Raw genomic sequence first — 24,609 nt, forward strand, 5'->3', positions numbered from 1 at the left:
TGTTATGCTGAAATAGGAAAGGGCCTTCCCCAAACTGTTGCCACAAAATTGGAATAACAGAATCCTCTAGAATGTCATTGCATGCTGTAGCGTTAAGATTTCCCTTCCCAGGAACTAATGGGCATAGCCCGAACCATGAAAAACAGCCCCAGACCATTACTTCTCCTCCACCCAACTTTACAGTTGGCACTATGCATTCAGGTAGGTAGCGTTCTCCTGGCATCTGCCAAACCCGGATTTGTTTGTCGGACTGCCAGATGGTGAAGCATGATTCATCACTCCAGAGAACATGTTTCCACAGCTCCAGTGTCCATTGGTGCAAGCTTTTCACCTCTCTCGCATGGTGATCTTAGGCTTGTGTGCAGCTGCTCAGCCATGGAAACCCATTTCATAATGCTCCCGACAAACAGTTATTGTACTGACGTTGCTTCCAGAGACAGAATGGAACTTGGTAGTGAGTGTTGCAACCGAGGACAGATTATTTTTATGCACTACGCTCTTCAGCACTTGGCGGCCCCGTGCTATGAGCATGTGTGGCTTACCACTTCACGGTTGAGCTGTTGTTGCTCCTAGACGTTTCCACTTCACAACAACAGCACTTACAGTTAACCGGGGAAGCGCTAGCAGGGCAGAAATTTGACAAACTGACTTGTTGCATCTGTAACTTTCTCACTCATCATTATTCACAATTCATTCACGACTATCCGTAATCATGGTAGCATCCACATTGCGTATTTAGAAACATATTCAACAGTTTTTTTTTACAATAAAATGGACTCCAAAATGACACAATACATAATTTAATATGAATTTCTATTGGGCACAAAATAATCAGAAACACAATCCTAACAAACAGCAAATGCATCCAACAACTTTGTAGAGTCACAAACTTGATGTAGTCATTGTGTGCTTGGAATATGGGACCAAATGCTATTTTGAATGGGACTGAATTGTGTGTCCCCTCAAGGATAGCTGTACAAGACTGTGTGTGTGTGTGTGTGTGTGTGTGTGTGTGTGTGTGTGTGTGTAAAAGCCTGTCTGTAGGGGGATCAGGGGGCATATAGACAGTGAGCAAAGGTCCTATTGATGGAGACCCACCAACAAACCAGAGCTTTTAATTCAGTGTAACACGATTTAACACTCAATTGGCCTTGAGTAATAGCCAGCCAGACAATGAGCAATCCCTTTTGTCTTGTGTCAGCAAGTCATTCAATGAATCCTCCTCCTCACCCCATCTTGGCCCCATTCTCTCTTTTTTATTAAAAACAATTTCGCTCGCTATTCTCCCCAACCTTGTATCGATCCCAGACGGTTTTAGAGGCACTTTTAATTTCATTTTCATTTGACACCGTTTGAGTAGCTTAAAAACAATCAAGGAAATCCAGTTGGCAGATCCATTATGTTGGCTGATGTGGAGGTAAGGGGCCTGGGCTGGGCTCCCGGGTGTTTGCCCTGGGATGTGTTGTCACCAGGGGAGCAGGGGAAAGGAACAGGGGGGATTTTCTTTGAAAGACATGGGGAGTGAAGCAGATCAATCCCATCATGCTTTAGGGCTGTGAATAGTGCTGTGCTTTCTTTGATTACGTCCTCATTAGTAGTATTTGTTTTAAAGCCAAAGCGATGCTCTTATACTCTGTGGATTCACCCAGTCCAAGCCAAGGGTTCCATCCCAAATGGCACCACGTACCCTGTAAAGTACACTACTTTTGACCAGCACCAATAGGGCTCTGTTCAAAAGTGGTGCACTATGCAGGGAATAGGGTGCCATTTGGGACACAGCCCTAGTCTCTGGAGGTCTTACTTAAGCTGCTGCGGATAACGTAACATAAGCCCTCTGCAGTGGGCGAGTGTTAGTGTGAGACTGTCTTTTCTCCTTTGTCGCGGACTCGTGGTGCAGTGAACGAATGGGCTTAAGATCACTGTGTGTCCTGTGTGTCTCGTTTTTTAAATCCCTCAACCGGGAATAATTTGCCCTAGCTCTATAGGACCTCTAAAATGAAGAGCAGTCAGTGCTCAAGGTTGCCAAGTCCTGCGAGGGTGTGTGTGAGCTAAATATTCGAGAAGATTCGGAAAAATGTCATACTAATCATGAGGAGAGAGAGAAGATCTTATAGGGGATTGAGACTCAGATCCCTTTATAGTTGCTGTAACGCAATGCGTAATCTGTGTCAGCTGCCCACTGTGGAACTGCCAAAGCCTAGAGTCACTGTTGCATGCAGTGGTTGTGTATCCAAACTGAGCGATTGCAAAGGGAAGTCATGAAGCAATTGACTCAGTGACTCTCTTTACAATAACGTTTCTTCTTAATCATTATTCTAAATCATTTCCTCACATTGACTTAAGGCAATGCATTCAACGCTGTAATGTGAGCATTAGTACTCACAGAAGGCTAAAATTCGATTTTCATAATATTATATTTTCTTCTTATGACAATGTGTTTTATAGTGAGATTGATGGGCTGCTTACTTCACCGTACTTAATCATCTCTCTCTCTCTCTCTCTCTCCCTCTCTCTCTCTCTCTACCTCTCTTTCTCTACCTCCTACCCCAGCCTGTGAGCTGATGACCCAGGGCATCCTGGCCCTGGTCACCTCAACGGGCTGTGCATCGGCCAGCGCCCTCCAATCCCTGACGGACGCCATGCACATCCCGCACCTGTACGTCCAGCGGAGCGGCGAGGGCTCGCCACGCACCGCCTGCCAGCTCAACCCCAGTCCTGATGGCCAGCGCTACACCTTGGCGGCGCGCCCACCCGTCCGCCTCAACGAAGTCATGCTCACGCTGGTCGGCGAGCTGCGCTGGCAGAAGTTCATTGTCTTTTATGACAATGAGTATGGTAAGTGTGGAGTACTCGCCTCAGAGCCGGAGCTTAAAAAAGGATTCTTGGAGCATGTTGGAAGGAGGTTGATGACGAGGGGTATGGGGGCGAGCGGTGAAGGGTGGGGTGGTTCCGGCGACACAGGTGCTCCAATCAATGGAGCCCCTCAGGGTTGAGCGATCAGATGGAGTAAATGGAGCTTACTCACGGTCACATGGGAATCTCGCTGTGAGAAGCGGGAGAGAGGCTGTCTTACTCATCAACGAACCACCTGTTCCTGAGACTTATTGAATGGTGTTAATCAGGATCAAATGAGTCAAATAGTAGCGCAAACCCACTTGAGAACTCACACTCACACTTTACTCCCACCCCCCCCCTCCCCCTTACTAGCTCTGACTTTGCTGATTGCTACTTTATTGAGGAACATGTACTTACTATGACTGTGATATGTGTTGTCCCACCTAGCTATCTTAAGATGAATGCACTAGCTGTAAGTCGCTCTGGATAAGAGCGTCTGCTAAATTACAAATGTAAATGTATGATGGAATGTACTGTACAGCAGCTCCATGATTGGATCCATGATTTTACAGCATGTTCCTTGCAGCTCAATGCTTTTAGATTAGAATACTATTTCCTATTTGATATTGTTCCGTTATAGGTCGATGTGTCTACATTTTTGAATGTAGAGAGAGGCAACAGAGAGGTTCGGAAGTTCAACCTGTCTATGTTTGGTTTGCTTCAGTGATGCCCTTGAACCAGGGTCTTTATCAGTATTACCCAGGTTATTTCATTATTGTCGGATGGCTGCTTACCGGCATGTTCACACAGGCAGCCCAATTCTGATATTTATTTCTACTAACTGGTCTTTTGACCAATCACGTCAGATCTTTCCCAGAGCTGATCTGATTGGTCAAAAGACCAAATAGTGAAGAAATATATCAGAATTGGGCTGCCTGTCTAAACACAGCCTATGAGGGACTTTCAGTTCTTCACCATGGGATTTGGATTCTCAGAAGAGAGTAGCAGATTGCAGTGCATGTGTGGGTGGCATAGGCCATATTAGGGGTAAGATATTAATGTTTCCGGCTGCTATTCTGTTGTTGATCAAAACCACGAGCAAGCTGATACGGCACTCTATCCACATGAGGAAGAGATTAGAAACGGCTGTTATGTCATGTTTTGTGCTTCTTCATTTGTTCTCTTAGTAAATGTGGCATTTTAATATGAATGGATTTTAATTGCTTTCATAAACCTGTTTGTTTCACCGTATTAGCTTGTGTTGCGTCCTATAATTGGACTTTTAAGGAAGCAAGTGATGTCAATTTACTTCTACGGCAATTAAGATAGCTAGTGAATATAATGTGTTAGTCTGTAGAGGATTGGTTTAATGTGAATCCTTCAATATTTTCCCCACAGCATCTTCATATGACTTCAATTCCTATGGAGTTCTGTACACCGATTGTTGCATCATCCCCACGTAGTTTTGGCCAACGAATCAAATCAAATCAAATTGTATTTGTCAGTGAAATGCTTACTTATGGTTCCTTTTCCAACGATGCAGAGTTAAAGATAAAACATTTTATAAAAAGTTTAAATAGTGACAAGAAATGAATACACAGTGAATTAACGAATAACAATAACGAGTAAAAATAACATGGCTATATACAGGGAGTACCAATACCGAGTCAATGTGCAGGAGTACGACTTTTGGGGTACCAAAACTATTTTAGGGGACCAAAAGTATTTGGACAAATTCACTTATGGGTATTAAAGTAGTCAAAAGTTTAGTATTTGGTCCCATATTCCCAGCAGATAACGAACACATCAAGCTTGTGACTACAAACTTGTTGGATGCATTTGCAGTTTGTTTTCATTCTGATTCAGATTATTTTGTGCCCAATAGAAATGAATGGTAAATAATGTATAGTCATTTTGAGTCACTTTGATTGTAAATAAGAATGAAATATGTTTCTAAACACTCCTACATTAACGTGGACGCTACCATGATTACGGATAATCCTGAATTAATCTTACAGAGGCATGCAAATCATTACCCCCCCCCCCCAAAATGCTAACCTCCCCTGTTATTGTAATCGTGAGAGGTTAGCATGTCTCAAATTAAAGCTGACAGTCTGCACGTTAACCTCATAGTCATTGTATAGTTAAAAAGAAGGTGTCGTGTCCCAATACTTTTGGAGCTCCCTTTAGGTAGGGGTAAAGTGACTAGGCAACAGGATGGATAATAGACAGTAGCAGCAGCAGCATATGTGGTGAGTGTGAAAGTCTGTGTGGCGCCAGCATGCATGTGTGCACATGTTACGCGTGTGTGAACATATGTAGCGCGTGGGTGTGTGTGTGTTGGAGTGTCCGTGTAAGTACGTGACTGTGTGGGTAGAGTCCAGTGTGTGTGAATAGAGTCAGTGCAAGAGAGTCAGTGCAAAAAAAAAGGGTCAATGCAGGTAGTCCGTGTAGATATTTGATTAGTTATTTAGCAGTCTTGTTCAGCAGTCTTATGGCTTGGGGATTGAAGCTGTTCAGGGTCCTGTTGTTTTCAGAACTTGGTGCACTGGTACCACTTGCTGTGCGGTAGCAGAGAGAACAGCCTAAGTCTTGGGTGGCTGGAGCCTTTCGGAAAAAAAATTGGGGCTTCCTCTGACACCGCCTGACCTCAAACCTGTATACAGTTCTATTATGTTCTATTATGATATTCTTCTAGTGTTTCAAAGAGTTTTAGAGGCCGTCGTGGATGCATAATGTCTTCCTGTTCTCAAGGTAAACAAACATGCATGCGGACGTTACAAAAGAGGGTCGCGCAACACTACACTTTACAATCGAAGGTCATAACAGAGCACAAAAAATGATTGTCACCGAACCATCTGACTCACCAAATGAGTTGGATTATAAACAGGCATATACAAGCCAGCTTTTTCCTCCCCCACAACTCCATCCCCCCAAACCCAACCTCAGCAATATCCCTCCCTTTGATGAGCAAAGGCATTAAAAAGTGAGGGGAGGAGAAAAAGGCACATTTATTCAAATTAAGGCCTTTGTTTAAGTTTATTAGGAGCAGATGGGGTCTGGGTTTGGGTGTCCAGGCCTGGCTCCAGCCTGGCCCAGGCCTGACAGCTGAATGATGATGATTAAGGAGAGTCCTTGGATTGCATTGCGGCTTCCATCCCATCTCCCACTTCTCCACACTGCCTCCCCTGTCCTCTCTTAACCTCCATGCTCATTCTCCCTTTCATTTTTTAATTCTGTCTGTCTTGCATCCTCTCTCTCTCTCTCTCTCTCTCTCTCTCTTCTAATCCACTTTACGTCTGTGTCTCTCTCTCTCTTCTCTCTCTCTGTTTATTTTGTCGCACTCTCTCACTTTCTCTCTCTCTCATTCTTTTTCTCTGTTACTTCCTCATGGAAATCCTGCTTTGCTCCATAAAGCACAGACAATTCCCTCTTCTTGCTTGCTGACAAAAGGACAAAAGGGCAAATCCCTCTACCTGTTATAGAAATGTGTGCAGTGATGCTGCTTGAAATGCAGAAATAGCATTTATTTTTTTATTTTTTTAAACTTCAGTCCCATGAACAGTGTGGAGTAGACAGTTTTTGGCTGGCATATGGTTAGAAAAAACTGCCGAGACAATGTTTACTGCTCTGCGTTCTCCATGTATCTGGCTAACACCTAACTCGAAGTCCTCCTGACTTTTCCCGGGTCGCGTCAGCCAAACTAGTTGCCATCATTGCGGATTGTGAAAGCAGTCCTTTTGGTTATACCATGCACGCAAACTTGCTACATAGCACTGCTTTGAACACGGGGTCAGTCTTGTAAAAAATAACAGAGTGAGTAATGAATGAATAACTAGATTCATTCATTAAAGGTGCACTATGCAGAAATCGCTCCGGCATTACCTGGTTACTAAAATTTTAGTAAAGTACGGAGAATCATTGTACCATCTAAACCACTGTGAAATATATTTTCCATAACCCAAAATATTGTATTTTCAGGTGTATGAAGCTGGTGTACAAAACCGAAAATAAAAGATACAAAAACAAAACTTAAGAATGCGAAGCCAAGAAATAGCGCACATAGAACAGATCTACCGCTTCTTGGACTTGCTTTGCCATTAGAATGACAGATATAACTATAACTCACGTTTGTATGTGAATTTGGTCGGGTCTCCCAAAAAGTGACATATTGCAGCTTTAATAATCGATCCCCACTCGATTGGCTGGACTATGTCATTATCCTGTGGGAGGGCGTTGGGACTCAGGATTTAGACAGCGGGTCTCTATAGAATGAAGAAATGTGGAGAGAAGGGTGAAAACACACCCCCGCTACAGTTCATTGAATTGATTTACCCGTTGCATTGATCTGCTCCGTCCTTCACACAGTGCTTTGGCTCATGCTGGAGCTCCGTCGAATGTTCCACCGAGCATGACACAGCAGCTAGGGCCACATCAAATATGGACTCCCAATCACACACAGGCGGACTGGGTTAAGGCTGGCTGCAACCAGGGACTGGATTGTCACCCTGTCCCTTATATGGTGCACTGCTTTCGACCAGGTTCCATACTCATGCTGGGACTTCCTGTTTTCATCTGCACCAATAAGAGGCACCTGTTAGCCAGCCGGGAACGAAAGCCTCCTGACTTTGTGAAAACAGAGGGAAAAAAAGAAGGGAGAGTGAGGTGAAAAGCAATGAGGGCTGGATGATGTGTGTTGACTCACGGGGTTGTGACCTCACAATGCTGTACATGGGTTTCTGCCTTCATTTCCGCCTGATGGTTTACACTGCTGTCTGGAGCTGACATGCTGTAATATATCACACATTAAGGACACCTGCTCTTTCCAAGACATAGACTGACCAGGTGAATCCAGGTGAAAGTGATGACGCCTTATTGATGTCACGTGTTAAATCCACTTCAATCAGTTTAGATGAAGGGGAGGAGACAGGTTAAACAAGGATGATTATTTTTTACGCCTTGAGACAATTGAGACATGGATTGTGTGTGTGCCATTCAGAAGGTGAATGGGCAAGAAAAAAATGCAAGTGCCTTTGAACGGGGTAGGGCTGAAGTTGCCAGGCGCATCGGGTTGTGTCAAGAAATACACTACTGCTGGGTTTTTCACGCTCAACAGTTTCCCCGTGTGTATCAAGAATGGTCCAGCACCTAAAGGACATCCAGCCAACTTGACACAACTGTGGGAAGCATTGGGGGTCAATATGGGACGGCATCCCTGTAGAGGCTTTCACCACCTTGCCGAGTCCGTTCCCCGACAAATTGAAGCTGCTCTGAGTGCAAAAGCTACTACAGTAAGTGCCAGGCGCACCGGCTTGAAAGTGTCAAGAACTTCAACGTTGCTGTGAATTTCACACCCACCTGGAAATAGTTTCCAGTTTCCTCAAGAATGGTCCACAGGACATCCAGACGACTTGACACAACTGTGGGAAGCATTGGAGTCAACGTGGGCCACCATCCCTCTGGAACACTTTTGAGGCGGTTCAAAGGGCAAACGGGTGTGTGCAACTCAACATGTTCCTAATGTTTTGTACCCTCAGTGTATTCTTATGTTGGTGATAGGTCATTTATAGGGGTCGGGGTAAACTGGTTGAGTGGATACACAGGTTCAGGGTTCGCCACATAACATTTTCATAATCACTATCAGAGTTGAATGCAGGGCATTTGAAGTTCAGCACCAGTTCAACACCCCATGTGCCTGACCTGATGTGCTAATACTTTCCCTATTAGCACTCTAGCTGAAATTATTCATTTGCTTCTCGGCTTCATCATTTTGCCTATGCATGTACAGGTAGCTGCCCAAATAACGGAAATACGAGTAAGTGAGGGATGCATAGTATATTGAACTATTTTGGCTAACATGGCCATGCCCCCATAGGATGACAATGCCCCCATCCACAGGGCATGAGTGGCCACTGAATGGTTTAATGAGCATGAAAACAATGTGAACCATATGTCGTGGCCGTCTCAGTCACCAGATCTCAACCCAATTGAACACTTATGGGAGGTTCTGGAGTGGCGCCTGAGACAGCGTTTTCTACCATCCATCTACAAAACACCTCATTATGGAATGACTCATGGGAAAATGTATCTTTCCCATAGAGTTCCAGACATTTGTAGAATGTATTCCAAGGTGCATTGAAGCTGTTCCGGCAGCTTGTGGTGGCCCAATGCCCTATTAACTTGGTGTTTCCTTTATTTTGGCAGTTACCTGTATTTTCCCAGTCTAGACGTTTGGTCCGCAGCAATTTCATTATATTTAGTGGTGTACCTTTATGAATCACAGGCCATAAAGTCAGGGGGGTTATTACTGTAGCAGTTCTTAATGCCCACTGTCCTGATAGTAATGCCAGCCTCAGTATAAATAAACAAATATCAGCCTGCGGAGGTGATTTCATTTATGGACGAGGAGGAGGAGAGGAGATGTCTGGATTGAAATCAGCTGAGTCACTCCTAGAACTCCTATTACCTTTTACCGCTCCCTTACCCCTCGCTGTGTCATTCAAAATGAGGGATGATATTATCGAGACACCCTGCAGAATGCAGGAACGACATGAACCCAGACAGATTTATTTATACAAACAGTCCCCCCCCCACCCCCGGGAGTGCATGGCTCGGCTTTCGGAGTGGAGGAAAAGGAGGACATATCCACTCCCAAGCCAGTCACCCCTACCATCTGCCCAAGTCAAGTAACAAAGTGTTACCAGTTAATTAGTCTCCATCTAGCAGGTCCTATCTGCTACAGCCGAACAAGTGAACTCGGCGATTGCTCATTTCACGGCAGCTATTGCCTAAGCCTGGTGAGAATGCTAAGGGTGTACCCCGAACCCTTACTAGATAGAGATACATATTTACAGAGCATTAGTGCCTAAATAAACGCCTACTGTGGCCTTAAGCTCGTCTGCTTTCTTGTTTATCTTAGCTTGCAGCGTTACTAGCCTATGAATCCTGATAACACCACCTACGTGGTGATCCGAAGCCAAAAACGTGAAGTTGATTGATCCCCCGTCGAGGGAGGAGTAGATTTTTTTGTATACTCCTGTATAAACATTTTTATGATGACTATAACATTTGTTGGCACCTTCAATTCATTCAAATTTGCCGAACTGCTAAACTTGGAACCAATCAGAACCCTTGTACATACTCCTTGTGATGAAGGCAGCCAATGGCCTGCTTCTATCTAGCCAATTTATTTAAAGCTAGCTAATGTTAGTTTGACTAGCCTAGCCAGCTACTGTAAAAGTCCATGTATGTTTTCATTAGCTATCTCTCAAAAAACTACATTTTTGAATTATGTGTCTCATTTAAAGTAAATAGCTGCAGGCTTTAAGAAACATTCAATCATATACTTTGCATAGAAACCCAAATAAAAGCATGTAGATAGCAGTACAGGCTGCTGAGGGAAGGATGGCTCATAACAGTGGCTGGAATGGAGTAGAATTGGTGGAATAGAGTGAAAAAAAGAGATGTTGTTGATACCTTTCCATTCGCTCCATTCCAGCCAATCAATGTACACAATATACAGTGGGGCAAAAAAGTATTTAGTCAGCCACCAATTGTGCAAGTTCTCCCACTTAAAAAGATGAGAGAGGCCTGTAATTTTCATCATAGGTACACTTCAACTATGACAGACAAAATGAGGAAAAAAATCCAGAAAATCACATTGTAGGATTTTTTATGAATTTATTTGCAAATTATGGTGGAAAATAAGTATTTGGTCACCTACAAACAAGCAAGATTTCTGGCTCTCACAGACCTGTAACTTCTTCTTTAATAAGAGGCTCCTCTGTCCTCCACTCATTACCTGTATTAATGGCACCTGTTTGAACTTGTTATCAGTATAAAAGACACCTGTCCACAACCTCAAACAGTCACACTCCAAACTCCACTATGGCCAAGACCAAAGAGCTGTCAAAGGACACCAGAAACAAAATTGTAGACCTGCACCAGGCTGGGAAGACTGAATCTGCAATAGGTAAGCAGCTTGGTTTGAAGAAATCAACTGTGGGAGCAATTATTAGGAAATGGAAGACATACAAGACCACTGATAATCTCCGTCCATCTGGGGCTCCATGCAAGATCTCACCCCGTGGGGTCAAAATGATCACAAGAACGGTGAGCAAAAATCCCAGAACCACACGGGAGGACCTAGTGAATGACCTGCAGAGAGCTGGGACCAAAGTAACAAAGCCTACCATCAGTAACACACTACGCCGCCAGGGACTCAAATCCTGCAGTGCTGAAGTTTGCTAGAGAGCATTTGGATGATCCAGAAGAAGATTGGGAGAATGTCATATGGTCAGATGAAACCAAAATATAACTTTTTGGTAAAAACTCAACTCGTCGTGTTTGGAGGACAAAGAATGCTGAGTTGCATCCAAAGAACACCATACCTACTGTGAAGCATGGGGGTGGAAACATCATGCTTTGGGGCTGTTTTTCTGCAAAGGGACCAGGACGACTGATCAGTGTAAAGGAAAGAATGAATGGGGCCATGTATCGTGAGATTTTGAGTGAAAACCTCCTTCCATCAGCAAGGGCATTGAAGATGAAACGTGGCTGGGTCTTTCAGCATGACAATGATCCCAAACACACCGCCCGGGCAATGAAGGAGTGGCTTTGTAAGAAGCATTTCAAGGTCCTGGAGTGGCCTAGCCAGTCTCCAGATCTCAACCCCATAGAAAATCTTTGGAGGGAGTTGAAAGTCCGTGTTGCCCAGCAACAGCCCCAAAACATCACTGCTCTAGAGGAGATCTGCATGGAGGAATGGGCCAAAATACCAGCAACAGTGTGTTAAAACTTTGTGAAGACTTACAGAAAACATTTGACCTCTGTCATTGCCAACAAAGAGTATATAACAAAGTATTGAGATAAACTTTTGTTATTGACCAAGTACTTATTTTCCACCATCATTTGCAAATAAATTCATTAAAAATCCTACAATGTGGTTTTCTGGATTTTTTTTCTCATTTTGTCTGTCATAGTTGAAGTGTACCTATGATTTAAATTACAGGCCTCTCTCATCTTTTTAAGTGGGAGAACTTGCACAATTGGTGGCTGACTAAATACTTTTTTGCCCCACTGTATAAAAAAGTATGTGGACACGCCTTCAAATTAGTGGATTCGGCTATTTCAGTCACACTCATTGTTGACAGGTGTATAAAAGCGAGCACACAGCCATGCAATCTCCATAGACAAACCTTGGCATTAGAATGGCCTTACTGAAGAGCTCTGTGACTCCGTCATACGATGCCACTTTTCCAACAAGTCGGTTCATCAAATGTCTGCCCTGCTAGAGCTGCCCCGGTCAACTGTAAGTGCTGTTATAGTGAAGTGGAAACATCTAGGAGCAACAACGGCTCCTTGAAGTGGTAGGCCACATAAACTCACAAGAACGGGACCGCTGAGTGCTGAAGCGCATAGCGTGTAAAAATCTTCTGTCCAAAAACCTTCCCAGAAGAGTAGAGGCTGTTATAGACGCAAAGGGGTTGATCAACGCCATGTTAATGCCCATGGTTTTGGAATGAGATGAGCATTTTAGTCATGTAGTGTATATCATGTGCCGCGGAAGGCACAATCCTACAATGTTGCAGTCCAGAGAGGAGAACTTTACCGTCTATGTGCCAAAAGCCTGGACCTCTGATGGAGCCTGGACCTCTATCCGGCGTAGACGTATCAGAAGGATTCCACCCTGGTCACCAATGTAGCTGACCAATGTAGAGAGAGAAAAGTGCCTTAGCAGAATGTAGTCTAAAGCTTGTGTGGTCCAGAGACGAGCACTTTGCCATCTATGGCAAAAGCCTGGACATTTTTTTAATTAATATATATTATTTTTAATTAAAACCTCATTCCACGTTGACATGATGAGGTATTGTGTGTAGGCCAGTCACACAAAATCCCAATTGAATCCATTTAAAATTGACTGTAACACAACAAAGTGTGCAACAAGTAATGGGACGTGAATACTTTCTGAATATACATTTCTATATATAATGCTGAGTGATAATTCCCAGAGCTGCTTGATGCTCTGAGGCAGCTTGCTCCAGGAGAGGCCAACAGAAGTCACCTCACATCATCACAGGTCCAGGCTGATCCTCCAGCAGCACCCAGCTACAAAGCAGCCCGCCAGCCCTTCTCCTTTCCTATCCTCTCCTCTGGAAGGCAGACTAGTTGACGCCTATGTGGGAGCACAGGAAGTGCTGCCCTCGTTAGCATGGTTAACATTTGAATCATTCGAAGATGACGTAAATGTATATCATCGGGAATTCACTCTGAGAATGGTGTGAACCGTTGGGGGAGCGGAGAAGAGGATAGGGTGTGCCCGAATGGAGGTGAATTATCATCAATTGTCAGGTGCCACAGTACAGATGTTCCTTTGGCGGCTGTTTTTTTTGTTTTGTTTTTTGCTTGTAGTGTAGGGCCGTGCGTGTGTGAATCATTTCATTTAATGCCGCTCCATATTTCACACGTATACCAGAGCTGCCTGAGTGAGCTCACTCTGATTTAAGCCAGCCAGACTGGATGTACATTTTACTGCCAGACGTTTATGAAAAGTGTCAGTAATTCTGGCTTAATGTACATGTGATTGAATGTATGGCTCTCAATTGGAATCCATATCCAGTGACAGCGCTCACTCCTCATCATGTTCAATTCTTAATAGGAATTCAGTTATTTTGAGAATCCACTTAAAAATCTTATGATGGCTTATACATATTTATGGCTGTATTATCATTTACACTAAGCCATTGCCAGATTCACAGTCACAGTGAGCCAACAGAGAATGCCAGCCTGGTAATTATATTCCTGTCTCAGAATGACTGAGTCTTGATGTTAAATGTACCGCTATTGTATTCTTTGTGAGGCACAGTAAAAACCTCCCGTTACTTTAAGTAGACATACACTAGCCCACAGAGTGCATTCTATGTGCATTCTATGCTTAAAAACACAACATCTGTGTTAGGAGAGTCAATGGCGACTTCCTTCTGTCAATTTCACCCAAAGTACTAAGACCCTTTTCTTTGACCATCTTTAACTTTGAGGCAATCGTGATGACCGCTTCGACACTGTATTTCAGAGTGTAGCTTCTCATCAGCGGTCGGACTTCACACACGTCGAGCTGAAGATGAATTCTTAGGGGATGGTCGTTGAGCGGAGCCTTCATGGTCGCCAGATTCGCAGCGGCAATTTGTTGTCGCTGATTAAGCATTCAGCGGGGCCTGCAAGTGATATTGTCTGGACACCTGCAGCAGCTCCAATATTTGGGCCCTTCTATTTTCTTTCTTATCGCCAATGCTTTGATGTTGCCTCTCACTATAGTCCCTAATTGGCCAGGGATCTTCACTAAGGGGAAGAGGTGGTAGCGGGAATAGGGACTCGGTGAGAGGCTGTGTGTGTTAATGACTCCGTCTCCTTCTTAAACTCCACCCAGCACACTCACCTTGGGCCCTCACCATGTGACGTGGATGGTCTAGGAGACTGGGGGGTTGTGAGGGCGATGGGAGTGCTATGAGAGTAGGATAGAGGAGATGGAGATATGGGGAGGAAGAGAGAGACATGTCAGGGGAGGTAGAGAGAGGGGGAGAAAGACATGAGGTAATTGGAGAGAGGGGGGAGAGAGAGAAAGGGGGGGAAGCGAGATCACAAGTCATCTCACTTTAATTTGTTCTTAACACGAACTTGAGTCCTCCAAGTCCATCCATACTGAAGTCTCCCATTACCCTCCCAATTACAGGGTTTGGCCGGGGTAGGCCGTCATTGTAAATCATTATTTGCTCTTAAGTGACTTGCCTAGTTAAATTAAGATTATTTTTTTTTTACTACAACAACCTAGACTGAGAAAAAGTCTTAGCACTGAAGTTCTCTTGTTCTCTCTCTCTCTCTCTCTCTCTCTCTCTCTCTCTCAAAGGTGTGATATAGGTGTGATATAATATGATCTGATACGACATGAAGGCTTTTCTGACTGGACATGGTAGATTAAACTGAACACACTTTGACATTTGTCTTTATTAACTGTTTTTGTGTTTTGCCATTTTCTTCTCCTCTATGAGAGCTGAGTTGGGTAGTTCCCTTACAATGCCTGTCCTGTTTCTTGGCCCCACATGGCCAAGAAATATGGCCAAGATGAAGCGTTATGGAGACTATTCATACTGCGTCTGATGTAAAGTAATGTGATGCATTACCCTGTAATATGCAGGCTCAAATCCATAAAAACACTATATTGTACTTTTATGAGGAAAAAAAAACGGATAACGGATATATCTCAACACATCATACCCGAAATCCTTGCCCTTTGGGTAATCACTCTGCATAACTCTGCCTTTGCTGCTAATAGAGCAGGGTTTGACAGCAGCCTAAGACCCTTCAGTCTCTTCGCCCGCGCCTCGCCTTTCCTCAGTCAGGGACGCCGATGGAGGGAAGGCGGGAGGCACCAGCAGCCGCCGTGATAAATGACACTTCTCTCCTCGCTCCTATAGCTCCTGGGGATCTAGCCATTTGCCTGTGACAGCGAGGTGTGTTTTCAGCCAAGATATTTAAATGGGATCCCAATGCTCTTGGGGGAGAATGAGGGTGTAGGCCTATTGTAGCTTCCTCTTTGACCCAGGCAGATTACGCTGAGCTCCTCCATGTGCTTGTTGGTAGGGGCCAGGGCATTAGCCTGGTCTTAGATGCGCAATTGCTTTTGGCTCTCTACTCTACTTTGAAGCTGAAGTCATTTTGTCCCCCTCCGCCTCCTCCTCCTTCGACGGCTTCTCTTCAGCTCTGAGTGAAACAGTGGGAGGGAAGAAGTCATTTGAAAGGAGTCACCGTCTCGTGCGTTCTTCTGAGATGCTCTTACCAAGACATGGTGAAAAGGCATTTATCGAAGGGTTGTCCAATCCGGATTTTTTTTTATTACAACAACCTAGACCGAGAAAAAGTCTTAGCACTGAAGTTGTCTGTCTGTCTGTCTGTCTGTCTGTCTGTCTGTCTGTCTGTCTGTCTGTCTGTCTGTCTGTGTCTGTCTGTCTGTCTGTCTGTCTGTCTGTCTGTCTGTCTGTCTCTGTCTGTCTGTCTGTCTGTCTGTCTGTCTGTCTGTCTGTCTCTGTCTCTGTCTCTGTCTCTGTCTCTGTCTCTGTCTCTCTCTCTCTCTGGAGGATGGATGAGTGTGGAGTTTCTCCACTGGACCTGAGAAGCAGAGGTGCTGTGTGCCAGCTCTCTGGAGTGAGAGAATTAAGTGAATATCAAATAGCTCTAGTCTTTGGGACTAGGAAAAGTATTAACTGGCTGGCCAGTCATCCATACACCGAGAACATTCCGGCCTCACTCTATACAGTCCAGAACTAGCAACCGCAGGGAGAAAAAGTGACCTCACCTCATATCCAGTGTGTTGGGTATTGACATCCAGCCATTTTGACTCCAATCCTTTCCACAGTTGTGTCAAGTTGGCTGGATGTCCTTTGGGTGGTGGACCATTCATGATACAAACAGGAAACTGTTGAGCGTGAAAAATCCAGCAGCATTGCAGTTCTTGACACAAACCGGTGCACGTGGTATCTACTACCATACCCCGTTCAAAGGCACTTAAAGTATTTTGTCTTGCCCATTCACCCTCTGAGTGGCACATACAGTGCATTCGGAAAGTACTGTATTCAGACTCATTCCCTTTTTCTACATTTTGAGACATTACAACCATATTCTAAAATGGATACAATAATTTTTCCCCTCATCAATCTACACACAATACCCCATAATGACAAAGCGAAAACAGGTTTTTAGAAATGTTTGCAAATGTATAAAAACTACATAACAGAAATACCTTATTTGTATTCAGACCCTTTGCTATGAGACTCGAAATTGAGCTCAGGTGCATCATGTTTCCATTGATCATCCTTGAGATGTTTCGACAACTTGATTGGAGTTCATCTGTGGCAAATGCAATAGATCGGACATGATTTGGAAAGGCACACACCTGTCTATATAAAGGTTCCACAGTTGACAGTGCATGTCAGGTTTTGGCCTTTCTAGGGAGTTTTTCCTAGCCACCGTGCTTCTACACCTGCATTGCTTGCTGTTTGGGGTTTTAGGCTGGGTTTCTGTACAGCACTTTGAGATATCAGCTGATGTACGAAGGGCTATATAAATAAATTTGATTTGATTTGATGTCAGAGCAAAAACCAAGCCGTGAGGTGGAAGGAATTGTCCATAGAGCTCTAAGGCAGGACCGTGTCGAGGCACAGATCTGGGGAAGGGTACCAACACATTTCTGCAGCATTGAAGGTCCCCAGGAACACAGTGACATCCATCGTTCATAAACGGAAGAACTTTTGAACCACCCAGACTCTTCCTAGAGCTGGCCTCCTGGCTAAACTGAGCAATCGGGAGAGAAGGGCCTTGGTCAGTGAGGTGACCAAGAACCCAATAGTCACTCTGACAGAGCTCCAGAGTTCCTCTGTGGAGATGGGATAACTTTCCAGAAGGACAACCATCTCTGCAGCACTCCACCAATCAGGCCTTTATGGTAGAGTGGCCAGACGGAAGCCACTCCTCAGTAAAAGGCACATGCCAGCCCAGTTGGAGTTTGCCAAAAGGCTCCTAAAGGACTTTCAGACCATGAGAAACAGGACTCTTTGGTCTGATCAAACCAAGATTAAACTCTTTGGCCTGAATGCTAAGCGTCACGTCTGGGGGAAACCTGGCAACATCCCTACGGAGAGGTATGGTGGTGGCAGAATCAATTTGTGGGGGGATGTTTTTAAGCGTCAGGGACTGGGAGACTAGTCAGGATCGAGGGAAAGATGAATGGAACAAAGTACAGAGAGATCCTTGATGAAAAACTGCTGCAGAGCGCTCAGGACCTGAGAATAGGGAAAGGTTTACCTTCCAACAGGACAATGTCCCTAAGCACACAGCCAAGACAACGCAGGAGTGCCTTCGGGCTAAGTCTCTAAATGTCCTTGAGTGGCCCCGCCAGAGCCTGGACTTGAACCCAATCGAACATCTCTGGAGAGACCTGAAAATAGCTGTGAAGCGACGCTTCCCATCCAACCTGACAGAGCTTGAGAGGACCTGCAGAGAAGAATGGGAGAAACTCACAAAATACAGGTGTCATACTCAAGAAGACTCGAGGCTGTCATCGCTGCCAAAAGGTGCTTCAACAAAGTACTGAGAAAAAGGGTCTGAATGCTTATGTAAATGTGATATTTCAGCTTTGTATTATTAATACATTTGCAAACATTTCTAAAAAACTGACTTTGCTTTGTCATGATGCAGTATTGTGTGTAAATTGATGGGGGGAGGGGGGGAATATTTAATCCATTGTAGAAAAAGCTGTAACGTAACAAAATGTGGAAAATGTCAAGGGGTCAAAATACCTTGCGAATGCACAGTATATTACAATCCATGTCTCAATTGTCTCAAGGCTTAAACATCCTTATTTAGCCTGTTTCCTCCCCTTCATCTTCACTAATTGAAGTGGATTTAACAATCAATCGGGGATCATAGCTTTCACCTGGATTCACCTGGTCAGTCTGTGTCATGGAAAGAGGAGGTGTTCTTAATGTTTTGTACACTCAGTGTACAGGTACATAGCCAGGGAAATGGAAGGGAAAGAATACGTACGCTCCAGGGTCAGCAAAAGATTAACATTTGAAAGGGGTGTGCAAGAAGGCAAAAGACGATAATAATCGGAGCGGGAATGGCACGGCGACATGTCAATTTCTTTATGTGTTGGGTGAACGACCAACTACCAGTCCGCCGGTGGTCCTGGACAACGCAGATACCGAGGATGAGGATGCTGACATTCTGGAACTTGAAGGTAACGTTCTAGCCTGCTAGCTAACTAGTGTGTTGCTATGTCATTATCTTCAAGCTATATAGCTGACGTTATTAGCTAACTACGTGTGGATGCTATCCTGTCACCTACATTGTTAGTGTAGCTAGTTACTTCTCCATACATTCATTGAGGCAATCATTATTAGTGAACTGTCATGTTTCGACAAGAAAAGTAGCTAAATGTTGGCAGTTTATTGCTGCTCAAACATGCCGTCATCTTGGCAACGTGTGCCACGGTTGGTCCTATAACGTTATTGGAGAGTGTTTAGCTCAGTGGCTCCTAAACTTAGGTATGGGCCCCATTTTAGGGTCCCCTGAATTTGAAATCTTATCTAACAAATGAATAACTTTTTTTCTCTGCAAATGAGTATAGAATACAACCTTTTAGTGTTGAGTAAGTGTGTTTTACATTAGAATGCGCTATGTCATTATTATGTGTTGTGACAGCATGCATGAACTTAAATTGCTTGAATATGAACGCACAGCGTAACCTGGGGACTATCATTTTGGTAGTGGTAGTAGGTAGGTAGGAACTGACAATAAGCACATTGAATGCCTCTGAAAATACCTCCATGTGTCTGACTGTTACACTGTTCAAAGCAATAACTGTCATGGATGCTTCTTCTTTCAGAGGATACTCCGACTACTGCCTCCTCTGACCCACCACCAGTGTATTCTGCATCACAGACTCTACACCATCTCCATCCGGCCCTTCAGATGTTCCGTGACCAAGAGCACAGTGATCCTGGTCCAAGCAAATCTATATCAAAGACAGAACACATCTCTGGTGAAAGTAAATGAATATCTCTTTCTAATCTTAGAATTAATCATTTTATATACACGTGTATAACTCTCCTCCCCCACAGCCATGTTATCTAATTAGTTTCAAATAAGTAATTGCTAGTGGATGGTCACAGTGTGTTAGGAGCTTAGATATTTTAAATGATCAACTGTTTTTCTCCTTCCTTCCTTCCTTCCTTCCTTCCTTCCTTCCTTCCTTCCTTCCTTCCTTCCTTCCTTCCTTCCTTCCTTCCTTCCTTCCTTCCTTCCTTCCTTCCTTCTCCTCTCCTCACCAGTTCTGGAGTCAGAGGCAGCAAGAAGAAAAATACAACATTTGAGAGTGCAGTTGACACCTTTATGAAAAGTATGGTAACCAACCTTCACAATGATGCTGATATCCAGCTGAAGCTGCAAGCTGAACAACACTCACATGAAAAGTCATCATCAATTGTTGGCCCTGGTCCGTCTTCTGTCCACCACGGTCCTTGGTCTGCCCATCCTTGTGCGTATGCTGACCACCCCTGTACTTGGGCTCTCCATCCTGGCCCCAGTCCGTCTGCTGCCCACCCTGCACCAAATATTGGTCATGACCATCAACAGTGTGCTCCACCTGCACCTGCACCTGCTTCCCTACTTCACCCCTTCTACCAGCAGGGCCCCACACACCAACAACAGTGTCAGGACGACCAAGATGAGGATACGCCAGAGTTAATGTGGTTCATTTCACGACTTTGTAGTAATACTCGTTGAGCCCGAGTTGAGTTGAGTAGAGCACTGAAAGATGCAGTACATTTGGTTTAAGTTTTGAAAGATGTTTTGGATGAAGTGATGAGAATATAAATCTGTTATATGGGCCACTCAGCAGTTGTTACATCCATTTTTGGACTTATAAATTAAGGATATGTACGCATTGATTCTTGAAGAATATTACTTCTAAATGCTTCACGAGGTTTAGTTTGACTGTCATGCCCCATCAGAACTCAAAATATAAGATTGTTTCACCGATGTTTGTCAACAAAATAAATGTAAAAATACACTATGTAGTGTCAAAATATGGTTCAAACGATTATGTGAAAATCATGGTCAGTTAGTCCTTGCATCCATAGCTTTGTTTCTGATTTTAATTCCTTACATTTCTGCAGCCCTATTTCTCAGCTTTTCCCCCCAAAACATTGGCAAGGGGGACTCTTTGATGACTCTGCTTTACTAAAATAATGTTTCAAAAATTATGTTAGTGAGAGGACACTGCCAGATATTGCTTTCTAATCTATTCTGTCTGTACATGCTATTGTGACAAAACAAAAAAATATGGCTATTGAGCATCTAAATCACTCTGATATGAATGAAGCAGACTTAACTGTGTGTATGTTTAAGGGTAAAATATGACTACAAATAAATACAAACCATAAATACATTTCAATTTACTATATACGCTGCATAAAACCCATACGTAAAAATGTCTGTTTAATGCATAACAGCCTATAGCCCCATTTAGCAGTAGTGGGGGGGAAAAGACAACAAACAGCATAAAACCACCTCAATTTCACATGATAATTTATAACATTCTTTAGCATGCTTACATCTGGTAGGAGGTCACCGCTATGACCCAGCTCGGAAACCTTGGAGTGCCAACCCAGCCAATGTGAATGCTGGTGAAGCTGTTGAGGTAAGATATTCGATTTTGGCATTTGAATAATAGCAATTGTCCAAAAACAGTATAGTTGTTCAACAAAATAGTGTTAGGAAGTGGAAGGCTATAGCTTGTGTCAATAACAGGTGAGTTTAAACACGGCAGGCTATTTCCGAGAAAGGAGGTCGACCATTCCCTGAAGCAACACCGAATGTCAGCCCTTTCTGTTGTTATCATTATCTTCAGGGGATGTGATAGGTCGACGTCTCCGGCACATTGGGGGAACTTGGAGCCGCTCTCCCCCTGAATGATGACTTAAACAGATAACCGTTCACATGGTAACAAGATCTAGGAACATACCACCAGTGTGCTACGCCAACTCCACACTGGGCACACATTAGTTGAATCTACTTTGTTTCCTCGTCATTTCAGTGAAATTACGTTGAACCAAAGTGAAATAGATGTTGAATTGACTTCTGTGCCCGGTAGGTCTCTTGTGGACAGACACCAGGGCACAGAGTTGGGTAGGCTGCCGACACAGATTGGGCTGCAGCAGTTCTCAAATGTGAAGGAACGTAATGCTTTCGCATACGGAAGTTGTGCAGCCACTGTGCTTCTGTAAAGGCTTGGAGGACAACATAGTCCCACCAATTGTGGGACCATTCTGGAGACCACAGCCTCTTCTCCACTGACACCGCATTAGCCACAGCCAAGAGTAACATGCATGAGTACATGAAGTGCCTCTGCTGTTCTCTCCTCATGAGTGCACGCCTAGTACAGGCCCGACCTCATCATCCGAAACATTACAAAAAGGAGCACAAATTATCGTATACCAGCTCCATATTTTTGTTGTTTGCAAGGTTACCAACCCATTACTTTCACCAATGCAAACAATCCAGGTCTGTGATTACTTCAAGAAAGCTAGGAAGGAAGAATGCATTTCTGAAGTATTCTAACAGGGCCAGTGTCTATGTAGTCTTGGATCCTGAGACCCTAGGCAACAACAGTGTCTGGTTTTAATGACAGACTCTCTTGATAACTTCGAAAAAGAGGAAACAATTGTTTCGGGCAGGGTCCTCTCCCAGCATATCACAAGGCAAACATGCCAGAACATCGCGATTCGAAACCAACGTTTGCAGGCAAAACCTTTGCATTAGTTTTAGTGACGGTAGTTGATGTTAGCTAGCCAATTGCGAAATGCACTCATAAAAAAAAGACCTCTGTGATTTCTATCTTGCTAGCGACTAAGCAGATAAGACAGGGACGTAGGCAGTTCCTCTATACTAGGGGTCCCCAATAACATTCAGCTGTGGGCCGATTTCTCTTTGAGCGGATGGTCGAGGGGACCGGAACATAGTTATAAATAAGTTGTGCACTACAAATTGAATGCAAGAATGCAAGAATCCCAAAAATATATAATATTTGACAAAAACAGAATCTTTTCACACCTTGATTACATTGGCTTACAATTACCTCTGTTTATTTAAAAAAATCATGTTTACCCCTTTTCGAGGTATCCAATTGGTAGTCAGTAGTTACTATCTTGTCTCATCCCTGAAACTCCTCCGAAACACAACCCAACCAAGCCGCACTGCTTTTTGACACAATGCCCACTTAACCCGGAAGCCAGCCACACCAATGTGTCGGAGGAAACACTGTACACCTGGCCACCGTCTACTGCGCCTGGCCAGCCACAGGAGTCTCTAGTGAGCGATGGGACAAGGACATCCCTGCCGACCAAACCCACCCCTTACCCGGATTACACTGGGCCAATTGTGCACCACCCCATGGGTCTCCCGGTCGCGGCCGGCTGCAACAGAGTCTGGACCAGAACCCAGAATCTCTAGTTGCACAGCTAGCACTGCGATGCATTGCCTTAGACCACTGCACCACTCGGGAGCCTCTCTGTTTATGTGTGGGAATACTTGGGAACCGATTTCCGCAAAACTTAAATCACTTCGAACTAATTTCCTGGTGATTTACAGTCTTTTATGTCCAACAACAAAGATTATTGAAAAATCCGTATATTTTTTTCTATATTTTTTGGCGGGCTTAGAAAACTTTTGGGGCCAAATAAAATCACCCGCGGGACGAGTTTCCCTATTAGGGAACCATGCTCAATGCCAAACTGACTATACACACGTGCAACCTGGAACATTGGTACATTGTGGGATGCAACCCGTCTGAGACTTGTGTCTATGAGCTGATAGTCATCCCACTCTGGTCCCTGTCCATGGTCCTGAACACTCTGCTATTCAGCAGATGGCTATTGCTGGCTCACAGGCCCATGTGATGGTCTTTGGCGACAAAGTCCTCCCCTCCATCTCATCTGCTCCACTCACAGTTCTTGCCCCTGTTGGCCCACATATTGTGAGATGTGGACTGCTGGTCCCTGTCCCTGGAGCCAGGTTTCAGTGGCAGGATGTCAAGGGGAATACACATACTGTATTATATTAAAAGGACATGTTTCAGTCATCAACCCATGTGCCATAAGTACAACAACATGTGAAACGTAGATATAGCAGTTAGTGACTTCATAGGGATTTGGTTGTAGAATGGTTTTCAAATCACTCCTGGAATAGGTATTTTGTGATGCAGTTCCAGAGAAATGGATATTCCCTTGTTCTCACACAGACGACAGGTGGATGACTCATTTTTTCAGCATTGCGCATTGCAGGAGTGCATCCTGGGAACATGGCCGCCACCACAGGAGCTACCGTTTCCAACAGTTTCCATTAAAACCACAGAAGGAATTGTTGGGAAACAAAATGGTGCCCAGGAAAGAAGAATTTTCTACTCAAGCTGCGATGAACTAAGGGTGTTGTGTCGTTAACGTGTTCCCCTGCTGCTTTTCTGCTCACTCCCCCACACTGTGTACCTGAGCACTAACTGGTGTCGCAGTGGGAGAGAATCACACCCATTTTAATGGGACGTTTGTTTGTCTCTCTCCAAAGATGTGTTAACATACTGTATCACTATGTAAGTGTTTATAGTAGTTGCTTTTCTTACCCTTGTACTTGGAGTCGCAAAGGGGTGGCGTGTGAGGTTTCTATTTCACACCCTTCTTGTGAACCGATAAACATTCAAGACAAGAGTACTGTGACACTGCGTTTTCTTGAAAAACTGCAATATCATTGCACGAGTGCATATTTTACGTAAAGGACGTCACGCTGCTTGCTTAGCATGTACCGCAAACTCAGGACCTCTGCCTCGCAAACACACGTGACCGTCCTCCCTCAAGCGTCTTAGCCGATCGCGCCACATCAAAAGCTAGCTAATGAGACGATGCAAGCAGGACACTTAAGGCTGAGGAGTACGTTTCACTCATCCCCATGTGCTACACATACAGTATTTTACCAGGTTTTAAATGTAGTCAACGCTATAGTGACATGAAGACTTTCTATGACTGGCAAAAAGTTGAACATTTTTGTTGTTGAAAAAGTTTCTGTCCTTAATTTCCCGCAGAAACATACTTTCCAACAAAGTATGATGTATCCCAGAACTTTGCTTTGACTAAAGTCAAAATTGTTCAAAAACATCATTATTTGAAATACCCA

At 44.1% G+C, this 24,609-nt stretch overlaps 1 protein-coding gene across 2 annotated transcripts in view; it reads left to right on the plus strand.

The window, feature by feature from the left end:
* The window catches only part of LOC112224244 (glutamate receptor ionotropic, delta-1), a 417,302-nt gene that overhangs the window by 206,527 nt on the left and 186,166 nt on the right, over positions 1 to 24,609 (plus strand). For both annotated transcript variants that reach the window (XM_024387684.1, XM_024387685.1), the window contains exon 3: positions 2,551 to 2,835. In XM_024387684.1, the coding sequence (XP_024243452.1) occupies positions 2,551 to 2,835 (285 nt within the window). The remainder of the gene's footprint in view (positions 1 to 2,550; positions 2,836 to 24,609) is intronic.

This window comes from Oncorhynchus tshawytscha, linkage group LG25 (genome assembly GCF_018296145.1).
Source record: "Oncorhynchus tshawytscha isolate Ot180627B linkage group LG25, Otsh_v2.0, whole genome shotgun sequence".
In the NCBI taxonomy this organism is placed as follows: Eukaryota; Metazoa; Chordata; class Actinopteri; order Salmoniformes; family Salmonidae; genus Oncorhynchus; species Oncorhynchus tshawytscha.